This window comes from Botrytis cinerea, chromosome 1 (assembly GCF_000143535.2).
Source record: "Botrytis cinerea B05.10 chromosome 1, complete sequence".
Classification (NCBI taxonomy): domain Eukaryota; kingdom Fungi; phylum Ascomycota; class Leotiomycetes; order Helotiales; family Sclerotiniaceae; genus Botrytis; species Botrytis cinerea.
The window spans coordinates 462696-474201 of NC_037310.1; the positions used below are offsets into that span (position 1 = coordinate 462696).

Genomic DNA, 11506 nt, shown 5'->3' on the forward strand with positions numbered 1-11506 from the left:
TTTGGTTGCCGAGGCAACCATTTGTCAGAAATGAAATGTTGATCAAAGAAATTGATTAATCAGAACGTTGAAGAAACATCAACACTTATTTGCGACAAGAACACTACGACGACGACATTATATTTTCAAAGGTAAAAGGGTTTTTATATTTTTAAAAGCTATCATCAACATTGAGTTGTTCTCCTTCTGCCAGAAGCGCGTTGGTCCCCGCGTTGAACTCACTCACTTAATTCTGGATCTTCAAACAAACAAAAACAAACACCAAGACTACCTACCTACCTACCGTACTTCTTTCCCTCGCGAGCGAGGCAGAAATACGTTCCTTCTTTAAACTATAACCGCCAAATTATGGCAGGAATACCTCGAGCAACGCCAGCGGCAGCTGTAAATAAAAGGGTAAACACTATGAGACCTCCACCAAGACCATCGAGTTCTTTGGCAGGACCAAGACCTTCTACCTCTAGATCAAGCTCAGCAATGCCACCGCCGTCGAGGTCTGGAGCAGTCTCACCAACAGGATCAGTCGCATCCGTTGCTACATCTACCACGGGAATGAAAAGAAAAGAAAGAGATTTTGAACATGAAGGAGGTGGAGAGACAAATATCAATGTTGTGGTACGATGTAGGGGTCGAAATGAGCGCGAAGTCAAAGAAAACAGTGGTGTTGTACTATCAACAGAAGGAGTAAAAGGGAAAAATCTCGATTTATCAATGGGACCCAGCGCTCTCAGTAACAAGAGTTACCATTTCGACAAGGTGTTTTCATCCGCAGCAGATCAGGCCATGATTTTCGACGATGTTGTGACTCCAATCCTTGATGAGGTACTTTCACTTCTATTATTTACATGTAAGCATTACTGATTATCTTAGATGCTTGCCGGATACAATTGTACGATATTCGCCTATGGCCAGACTGGTACTGGAAAAACATATACGATGTCCGGAGACATGAGCGATCATCTCGGGATCCTTTCAGATAATGCTGGAATCATACCTCGTGCACTTCACGCTCTGTTTAACAAACTCGAATTAAATGATGCAGAGTCTTCGGTGAAGTGTTCGTTTATCGAACTTTACAATGAAGAGCTACGCGATTTAATAGCTGTCAATGATAGCATAAAGCTCAAGATCTACGACGACAACAGCAAAAAAGGAAGCACCACAACATTAGTTCAGGGTATGGAGGAATCGTATATCAAGACCGCTAGAGATGGTGTGAAGATTCTACAGGATGGATCTTTCAAAAGACAAGTCGCATCAACCAAGTGTAACGACCTGAGTAGCAGAAGTCACACGGTCTTTACAGTTACCGCCTATATCAAAAGGACAGCAGAAAATGGGGAGGAATATGTTAGTGCTGGAAAGCTGAATTTGGTTGATCTGGCAGGAAGTGAAAACATTCAACGCAGTGGTGCTGAGAACAAAAGAGCTGCTGAAGCTGGTTTGATCAATAAGAGTTTATTGACTCTTGGTCGTGTGATCAATGCCCTGGTTGATCGAAGTTCTCGCGATGTTCATATTCCTTACCGTGAATCGAAACTCACACGTCTTCTTCAAGATTCACTGGGTGGCCGAACGAAAACGTGCATTATTGCAACAGTTTCTCCCGCCAAAAGTAATCTAGAGGAGACAATCTCCACCTTGGACTATGCCTTCAGAGCCAAGAACATTCGCAACAAACCTCAAGTTAACCAGCAAGTTTCCAAAAACATCCTTCTCAAGGATTTTACGTATGAAATCCAAAAACTCAAGGGCGAACTGATTGCTGCCCGACAGCGAAATGGAGTCTATCTTACCAATGAGAATTTTGAAGAAATTCAAGTCGAGAGTGAATCGCGGAGAATACTTAGTGAAGAACAAGCAGAGAAAATCGAGACGATGGAAACGAATCTCCGCAACAAGGTACAAGAATTGTACACAATAACTTCCAACTTCATGACCATGAAGAAAAAGGCTGAGACGGCAGAATCTGTCTTGGATGAAACAAAAGGTGTCCTAGAACAAACCGAATCGGTACTAGAAAATACTCGTCGGACTTTGGAGGAAGAGTCTGTACTTCGAAAGGCTCACCAGAAGACTGAGGAACAACTCAGCATTGTTGGTACTGAGCTTCTTTCCACGCTGGGACGCACGGTTAACGATGTTGGCGGTCTCCATGACAAGAATAGGCGAAAGTCGGCTCTTCAGACACTGAATCGAAATGCCTGGGGCCTCTCACAGGCCCAGGTCTCCGAGGTGACGAGCCTTGTAGAATCACGGGTTGAGGAATTCCGAGAGCAACAACAGGAACTCATGGCCGCTGTCTCGGGTCGGATGCAAGCATTTGTCGATGGCGAACTGGAGAAATTGGCGGCAACACAAGCATTCCTAGAGGAGAACGTTGTTACTTTTGAGAATTCTGGGAAGGAGGTATCCGAGCAAACAGATTCAGCCAAGGAAGAGATGAATGTGGTTCTTGAAGAGATCAAAACTCTCCGGGAAGATGTCAAAGTCCGAGTAGGTGAAGGCCTCCAAGGATTAGCAGTTGCAGCAGAAAGAATTTCTGCAGAAGTGATCAGTGAGCTTGGTGCTTTCCATACTCAGCTTCATGGATCATACAGTTCACTAGGTCGAGATTTCAAATCACTTTTTGAAGACCTCCTCAAACACGTCAATGCACAAAAAGCGGAGGCAAACGAACTAAGACAGCAACTTCACGCCGCTGGTGAGGCCGCCATGGAATCGAATACTGCCATCAATTCCAAACTCGACGAAGTAATTCAAGAAGAACGGAAGCAGGCCGCCGAAGATCGCCAGAACCTTCTTTCACAGATCTCGAGTTTAGTCATGGCTCAGGGTGAAACTCAAGATGCACGTCTTGGTGAAAAGATTGCCGCTGTTCGTACCGACATTCAATCATCAAATGAAACTTTCGAAGCTACTCGGGTCAAGTACAGCGAAGGCATGGATGCGTGGAACGAAAAGGAAGAGAAACTTGTCGAGGAAGTCTTGAGGGCTAGGGAGACTCTGAAGACAAAGCTAAAGGATGACTGGATGGCTGCAAATAAACACAATGCTTCTATCCAAGCTACGACCAGCTCTGTACATGACGAGACCGTTCGCATTGTTGATGAACAAATGAAAGATATCAGCACTCAAATGCAAGCACTCGATGATTTTGTCACTCGTGCACGAGCACAGAATGCGGAGCATCATGACCTGCATGCGAAATCTCTCCAAGGTCTCTCATCTACAGTCAAATCTTCGTATGACAATATCGGTGCACACTTCACATCAACATTTGGTCGTGTTAAAGATCTCGGCGACGAAATGACCTCAAAGACAACAGCTTTAGCCGAGAACCTTACCCCATTAGATGACAATCTTCGACAGCCACTTGCAAATCTTCGCACCACCATTGCTAAATCAACATTGCAGGAGTACGAGCCAACAGGAGAGACTCCCCAGAAGGTTCAGTATCAATACACAATGCATTTGCCTAGGACTGAAGCCCATGAAACACTTCTGGCAGCCCTTCGGCGGCCACAAGCCATGCAATCACCTAGCAAAGTTGTTTTCCCAGTGGTTTACAACGATTCTACCCCTACTGTGAATGAAGAGGTAGCTTTTGTTCCTATCGAAGAACCAGAAAATAAGCCAACTGGACTTAGGGAGATCGACGTGAACATAAACGCCGGAACACTGAACTCAGAGATCCAAAACCTAAGCCAAAGCCTAATGTCAAACGGTTCAGCTAGATCTATTGATTCCGACGGATCCACTCCGCCATTCAAAAAGCAAGCAACGGGCAAGATACCAAAGCCAAAACTATCAAAAAAACCTAGCGTGGTTGCTCTAGAGGGAAGAGAAAATACGATACCGGTGTCTGAAATATTTGCGCAGAGTACAGGAAGAAGACGGAGTCCAAGGACGGCAGGATAAGGGGGAAATGGCCGGAAACTAGGGGGAGTAGCAGTGTCAGGCTCATCGTGTTAGCATTTTTCGGTGTTGTTGCTAGAGGAGTTATAGGGCAAGAAGAAAGGATTGGGATAACGGGTCAACAATTGGTGTTGTGGTGTTTTAGGATATCCAAAGATTCAATATTTTGTTGGAGTTATTACGAAATGCTATGTTCTATTCTACACGTTATTTGGATCGGATAATTGCAGCTTATTATGATACTTCGTGACGTTTATGAGAATAACCTTACAACAATACTTGATTTATAAGGAAACAGTATCACAAAGTAGGTAGCTGTGAGATTGGGTTCGCTAATCTGGATTATCGTTAATAGGAAAGGTGAAGAGAGGGGCGAAGGGGTAAATAGGTCACGTGGAGATAAGCGTAAACGATAAGAGGGAAGGCTGAATAATTCAAGCTCGACACAATGAAAGTCCCTTCCCGTCCGTCGCGTCTAGATTTTGTTGGCCATATTCACAATACTACAACCCAACACCAGAAGTGATTCTCTCATTCTTGAAAATACAGATGCGGCCATGAGCTTCTGCGGGTCTGGTTGCCTCAACCTAGATATTCCAGCAATAACCTGAGAAGCCAAACTTCAATACAATCTCATTGCTGCAATGTCAGCCACATCTATTACAGCTTCGAATACACTATCGAGAAGTAGGGGTGCAATACTGGCCCTCGCCAGCTGCGCCGCTGCATATGGAATATACTATTTGTATAGCACAAATGCCGCTGATGTACAAGACAACACTGGGAGTAGTGGACTACGTAGGAGTAATGCGGTCTACCGACGCCGACGCACAGAAACAACCGACGAGGCTATACCTGCTCAATTACAACCAATTTCACCAGGCGAAGATGAAGACGCAAATATTGTAGCTAGACCTTTGACAGATGGAGATACGGTAGTGGATGATGGCCCGGAATTTGAGGGCGGCTTAACAGGAAGAGCACCAACTGCAGATGCTGAACGAAATGGCCAAAATATTGTTCAGCTCCTCTTTCGTGTTTCCGAAGATGCTACAAGGAGAAATGCATACGTACATAGAGGATGTGGCTGTAACGGTTGCTCAGTAGTCCCCATCCGTGGAATTCGATATCGATGTGCAAACTGTGCCGACTTTGATCTATGTGAATCATGCGAAGCACAAGGACTACATACCAAAACTCATATATTCTATAAAGTTAGAGTACCAGCACCATCCTTTGGACCAAGGCAGATACAACCTGTGTGGTATACTGGCGATCCCGAGAATCAAGACAGGATGATCACATTGCCAAAGGAGTTGATTGCGAAATATTCTCACGAGACAGGGTTTGAAAGGCCAGAATTGGATGCATACTTTGAGCAATGGAATTTCATGGCAAACACACCTTGGCCGGAAGACCCCGATGATATTCACTTGGCTATGGACAGAAGAACATTTGAGCGGTGTTTGGTACCCAGTGGCGGCTATAGGAACAATGCCCCAAGCCTTATATTCGACAGGATGTTCGCCTTCTACGATACCAACAGAGATGATCTCATCTCATTCTCAGAATTTCTCAAAGGTCAAGCATACCGCAAACAAAAGGATAAATGGCGTGTGATCTTTGCGGGATACGATATTGACGACGATGGCTACGTTGACAGGAAAGACTTCCTACGAATCTTTCGCTCCTACTACGTCTTATATCGCCAAATGCACAAGGATATGGTAGAAGGTCTCGATGAGCAGCATATGATGAGCTCGGAGGCTCATGCTCACCTTAGTGGCCGTGGCGCTCTTGGGAGATTAATTGGCCAAAGTTCAGGTGCAGGTCTAGGGCCATTTCCAACTTTAGAATCGCGGGCCGGCGAGGGAAAAACTATACGTGACGGAGAGATGGAGATTTGGGACGGAAGAGGTGTGATGAGGCCAAGCGCTAACGATACTGGAAATCGAGATGATACTCTTGTTAGTTTTAGTCGGATTTCAACTGCTCCGATACGTCCCGTTGAAAGGACACGAGGCTACTGGCGGTTCTTGATGGAAGACCCATCTACAGAGAGTGAAGACGCTGTTCTTGAAAGAATTTCCGAGGAAATTCTACGAGAAACTCTTGAAGAAAACGATCCCCAGTGGGTTCCAGATGATCCTGTTTTGCTTGACGCATCTAACATCTCCGAAAATCCCTTTTTAACTCCCGCGGAGCATGCAACAGTAAATTTTGAACGTCGTCGACGTGATTTGAACATAACTGATGAAGATGTTCAATCAGTTTGTGGACCAGAATACTCATTGTCAAATATTCCGGAAAGTGCTCGTCCTTTCATCATAAAGCATGCTATTAAGAGACAGAAATCCCGATATATATTGCACGAGAGGTGGAAGCGTAGACAATTTTATACTGATGAAGAAGAAGGGGCATCACCACCTGCTGACTGGAACATTGAGGAAGATCTTCCTACAGTTGGCGCTGATGGAGAAACCTCCAAGTCCCAATTTAATCAACGGCCGACTATTCATTCCCGCTCATCCTCTAAGGTAAGATTTGCGGAGGACATTGATGACTTTGATACCCGCTCAAATCCTTCGACGTCTTCGCGAAGCGTCCCTGAACGTTGGGGTGGAATGGAAATACCTGATGCAGAGAAAGACGTGGGGAAGGAGATCTTGTACCAAGTCTCTCAACAAGCCTATAATGAAATACTTGATCCATTATTCCTAACTAAAGAAGATATGGCGGTGGCTGTCTTGGAGACAAAGAAAGAACGCGACAAATACCGACATCTTTTCAGCACTGTTGACTTTGTGAGGTGGGCTACGGCTAAGAAAGTCGAGGAAGATAAACTAGTTACTAGCGAGACCGTTCACACACGTAATGATGCTGTTGGAGGAGCAAGCATCAATCCACGGCCTGTATGGCCCACTATTCCTGAGGTAGAAGTCGAAGACATACGTTTAAGACAGCTAGATGAACTTCTGGAAGCTACGGGTTACCAAGTGGAGGAGTCTAGTGATGTCAATGATACAACCAGTGAAATAATCGTTCCTGACTTGGAGCTATCAGGTCTTTCACATCGTGAATTTGACCTTGATATGGCAGTGCTCGAATTTCAACATGCTCCTTATTACAAGGACGATCCTCTGAGGGCATGGAAATATTATGTTGATAAAAACAACCTCAATCTTTATCAACAACGCGACTTCTTTTATGCTTTGCAGCCTCTATTACCACCGACTCTTCTGTTCTATATCGACGTACACCTTAAGGAGAAAGAAGAAGAGCGTGATGAAGTTTCCAGTTTTACCAGCACCCAATCGTCTGAGCATAGAGATCCTACGCTCCCTCAATTCAGGCCAAACTCTGTTACAGATGATGTGTTTTCTGGCAGATCTGTTGGAGAACACCAGCCAATTTCAGATATTTCAGATTCTGAGCCTTCTACTGCAGCTTCTTCCAACCTCAAGAAACAGCATTCCCAGAAGGAAGACAAGAGACCAAGTGATGAGGTATTATACGAGTTGTGGAAGGTTGAAAATGTGGAGCAGGAGGGCAAGGAGAGAGGTGGATTGGGAAAAATAAACTTCGAGGAGTTTGAACAGTGTGTTAAAAAGGAGGCGGCTAATGGGAAGGGTAATGCGATGGACTATTTGGGAAGCTGGATTGAGTTCTGCATCCCTTAGGTACTTCGTTGTAATCCTAGCCCTAGCCTTTCTTTGAAAGAATCCTCAGTGAACACGGTCGGCTGATATTTACGGGAACGGGCAAAGATGACGAGGATGATGATTCGATCGAGGAAGTCGGTGATGAGATTGATGTTGATAATGTCAATGTTGATGCCAGTGACCTTTAAGTAAATATTGTTGAGGATGAATAAATTAGGGAAGAGCAAGAGATCCTCTCCAGTGAGTGGGAATCAGACATTGCAAATGGAGACTATCGATCGAGAGATTGACTGTCATTCTGGCATGGATATGACAAAACAGGCAGATGATGCTGCCGTCTTATTGTAGAGAGAGACGAGGGCAATGAAGTGGATGAATTTATGTATGAATAAACCAAAATTATGACAGCGAGCCAAAGAACATCAAGACCTTTAAGATTATCTTATGTGTATGTGCCTTGCGTGTGTATAAAGCTTCGCCGGTGCAGGGGATACTTTGTGTGCTGGTACCAGGATTACCTCCTTGAGGTCCCGACACTTGTTAACTATTGGCTATTTCAAAACAGCTTCATGTTTATAGGTGCGAAAGATTGGATTGTTGTTCCAATGATTGTTGAGCATTTAAAAGTGTAAAAACTTCCCAATTCTCTTTGAGATCTCCATAATCTTCTCTTTTCCCAACCCAACTTCCAACCCCGCCGTCACGATACTCCTCTCATCCTCCTCATCTATGTCATTTCCATCTCCGTTCCCACAGCCATCCCCATCAATGACAAAATATCCTCCAATTTCCGTAGAAATTGCCACTCTTATCTCACTGTCCTCTTCCATGCTCGCCACTTGACTTGCCAATAAACTCAATAATTTTCGTCTTTCCACTTCACCATCTGTCCAGGAACCTGCAGGGAGAATACGACCGAACCATCTCGTCCTACTCGCAATACAAATCTCACAACTAACAAAAATCACACATCCAAACTCCTTATCACCTAGCGCTAGTAACCCATTCCAACCATTCACAGTGCGATGATCAAGTCGAATACCCTCTTAGTTTCATCAAATAGCTCTGAGGGATATATTTCCAATTGAGAGAGACTGATGGTCTTCCTTGTTCTGGTGTCAAATCTGGTATCGCTATTAAATTGAATTGGACCTGGTATGGGTATTCCACTAGACAGACCCTCCCCCTCCATACCACGCAAACATAGAATTTATGGCCTCGCTCAACTCCGCACTACTACTCTTATTAATACAACACGTATCCACTCACACATACTCCGTACAGAAATCCAATTTCTGACGCCAATTTACACGTCGCTTCAAGTTTTAGCATATCCAGCTTTCTCCTCTGCCTTTCCTCGTGAGAATGCCCATTCTTGAAAGGTGACCTCGTGTGGGATAGAATTGCATATTTGGGGATATCGTGGCCGTGGAATTCGGAAAACCCATAAGATTAAGTGGTGGTGTTGATCCAGCGCATTGCGCCTCATTATCCTTTCACCACGTTCTGGTTTCTCGGTACACCAGAACATTCAATTAAATTCTATCACATGCTGCATATTAATGATTCTTCAACCATTAAGAATAGGAATGGTTGAAGGATATCCAAAATAGCATAACCAGATATCACAATACTAACTATCAAATTCCGAAGTCTATTCTCGACTAGCCTACCTGATCTATCAACCAAATCTAAACCCATAAACGAATCGAAACGCCGAAAAAATACAATAACAAGGACCCGCAAGATGAGCCTAACATCTTTAGTTCATCGAAATTACATTTACCTCCATATAATATCAAATCTGGCGAAGCATACCCTAATACTGCTTACTAACATTGCCATGCTTGCTAATATCGTAGTGGCTACTCATCTCTGCTCCTAAAAGGATCTCTTTAGTTGAAATCTTAATCTCTTTCGTGATAGCGAAAACGCTCAACGCCAAGATCCCTGTCCCGTGCCAGGCGACGTGTATGGCTAGCAGTTGTAGAGGGAGCTTGATTACTGCGATCGCTATATAGGGGTGGTGGTGGACGCAGGGTAGTGTGTGTCCTACTGGAAGGCGCGACTGGTGGGTCTGTACGCGGAGGCTCATTATCCAAAAACATCGTCCTCAAATCGTTAGAGCGCCCAGTTCGATCGGTGCGTCCAGTTCGTCCGGTGCGTCCAGTTCGTCCGGTGCGTTCGGTGCGTCCACTGTTTGAAGCTTCAGGTTTTTGCAGCATTGAGGCTTCCGTTCCCGTTATGGTTTTAGCGCCCGACTCCGAATTTTCAAATGGCCGATTTCCGACCGACTCTCTCCTACGTCGCGGCTTGACAGTGCTTTCAGAAGCATGCGAAGCTGATACTGACCCCAGATCTTCAATCCTTCGATCGATCCTTGGATCGTTCTTTGGCTGGGAAGGCAGGAGGGTGAGAGGGCGGTGTCTTGCAGTGTCGCCACCGATGCTCTCTCCGGGCCGACTGCGTTGTATACCGGCCTGAGAATAGTCAACAGTCATGTCTGGTGCCCTCCTGTCTCTCGAAAGCCTGTGAGGATCGCCAGACTGTGAGACAAAGCTAGACGTCTGAGCCATGTTAAGCTGTCCCCCGCCATTGCCAGATGAAACGAAAGAACTGCGGTGTCTATGACTATAAAATTGCATATCATCGCCATTGGAATTGCTATTGCTCATCATCATTGTCGTGGAAGAAGTCATATGCAATGCTGCGCCCCCCTGCATGGGAATTCTATCGCGGGGTACCGTACTTGATGCTCTCGATCGCCTATCAAGGGGGATTCTACTGCTAGGAGTCACACTTTCTGCTCTTCTGTGGGATCTGCTCTCCCTTGTGCCCCGACTTTTCATGGTTGGAGTCTCAGTCAGTGCTGGACTATCCCCCACACGATCAAGCGAATTTGCAGCGTAATCATCGATGCGCGCATTCCTCTCTCTCTGACCGAGAGATCCTTGTCTTTGCTCTAATGCTATACGGGCTCTTTCAACAGCTGCGCTTCTAGCCTCCCAATCATCTACGCCGTGACGCCTGTCCACCCTATCTACTTCTTTGCCCACGACGGTGCCACTTTTATGGCCTCTTGTACTAATGCTCGCAATACTGGGGGCTACAGATGCAGCGGTGAATGGATCGGCGAAACCATAAGCAGATTTAGAAGGGGGTGGTCCCCCTCGGTTGTCAAATCCTTTATCTGTGTATCCTTTAGAACGATCTTTTGGTCTTTTTGATGAGGCACGTGGTTTGGGGTAATTTGATTGTTTCACTGTTTCGGCATCAGAATAGTCGTCCCGGTGACTACGGTCTCTCTCTCTTTCACTCCCTCTCACACTTCGTCCACGTTCACCTGCACGCCCATCCCCATATGAGGTCGAAGGAGCTCTTTTATCCCATTCCATGCCGTACAAGTAAAGAGAATGAAGAAATGTAATTTGAGACTTAGTGAAGATATCCTCACCAAGCACATCCCCTCACTCATCCATATACCCCTCCAACAGTCTAAAAATAGATACACAAGATTCTTGCAACTAACATGATTCGGCCAGCCCTTATTCACCTCAATCAAGCCCCTATCAATACATGGCCAAACCAATCGGTTCCTGGATTCGTCCACGCCAGCAAGAAAAGGACAATATCCGAACACGAGACCAAATCATAGATGATTTCAGACATAAAAAATAGGCTGATGGAATGAAGGGGTCAAATTGTAACGATAGTACAAGAACTACCTATCAGCGCTAGTTAAATTTCATAAAGGGCCATGGTAGGCCAGCTTGATTAGTTGGTGGACCCGGTGAAAACCTAACGACCTTTTTGGTATAAAATTAGCGCTAGGCTCCTATTCATCGCGACCCCAAAATTATCAGGCCAGTCTGCTCAGGATCCAGTTTCATCGGGAAATACCAACCTATGCTCCTAAACATTTAAAC

The 11506-nt window shown here is 45.2% G+C and overlaps 3 protein-coding genes across 4 annotated transcripts; 2 read left to right on the forward strand and 1 right to left on the reverse strand.

Annotated features, from left to right (window-relative positions):
* Window positions 1–66: 66 nt before the first annotated feature.
* Window positions 67–4201, forward strand: BCIN_01g01150 (hypothetical protein). 2 transcript variants are annotated; one of them, XM_024690216.1, is made up of 3 exons: window positions 67–822; window positions 871–3600; window positions 3651–4201. In XM_024690216.1, exons 1-3 carry the CDS (start codon window positions 349–351, stop codon window positions 3735–3737), a joined length of 3291 nt encoding a protein of 1096 aa, XP_024545984.1. In that variant the 5' UTR covers window positions 67–348; the 3' UTR covers window positions 3738–4201. The 2 variants fall into 2 exon arrangements, with proteins under 2 accessions (XP_024545984.1, XP_024545983.1); XM_024690215.1 differs by having other exon boundaries at window positions 871–4201.
* A 171-nt stretch (window positions 4202–4372) lies between these two features.
* On the forward strand, window positions 4373–8005 carry BCIN_01g01160 (hypothetical protein). Its single transcript, XM_024690217.1, has one exon. It carries the CDS (start codon window positions 4563–4565, stop codon window positions 7596–7598), a length of 3036 nt encoding a protein of 1011 aa, XP_024545985.1. The 5' UTR covers window positions 4373–4562; the 3' UTR covers window positions 7599–8005.
* A 1198-nt stretch (window positions 8006–9203) lies between these two features.
* Window positions 9204–11049, reverse strand: BCIN_01g01170 (hypothetical protein). The gene has a single exon (XM_024690218.1). The coding sequence runs from the start codon at window positions 10973–10975 to the stop codon at window positions 9488–9490; it is 1488 nt and encodes a 495-aa protein (XP_024545986.1). The 5' UTR covers window positions 10976–11049; the 3' UTR covers window positions 9204–9487.
* Window positions 11050–11506: the final 457 nt, after the last annotated feature.

What these genes read in the sequence shown, in the direction of transcription:
- BCIN_01g01150 (XM_024690215.1), top strand. Translation starts at nt 349, where the DNA reads ATGGCAGGAATACCTCGAGCAACGCCAGCGGCAGCTGTAAATAAAAGG. An exon ending in TGACTCCAATCCTTGATGAG is followed by an intron (nt 823 to 870) that starts GTACTTTCACTT and finishes TGATTATCTTAG; the next exon opens with ATGCTTGCCGGATACAATTG.
- BCIN_01g01160 (XM_024690217.1), top strand. Translation starts at nt 4,563, where the DNA reads ATGTCAGCCACATCTATTACAGCTTCGAATACACTATCGAGAAGTAGG.
- BCIN_01g01170 (XM_024690218.1), bottom strand. Translation starts at nt 10,975, where the DNA reads ATGGAATGGGATAAAAGAGCTCCTTCGACCTCATATGGGGATGGGCGT.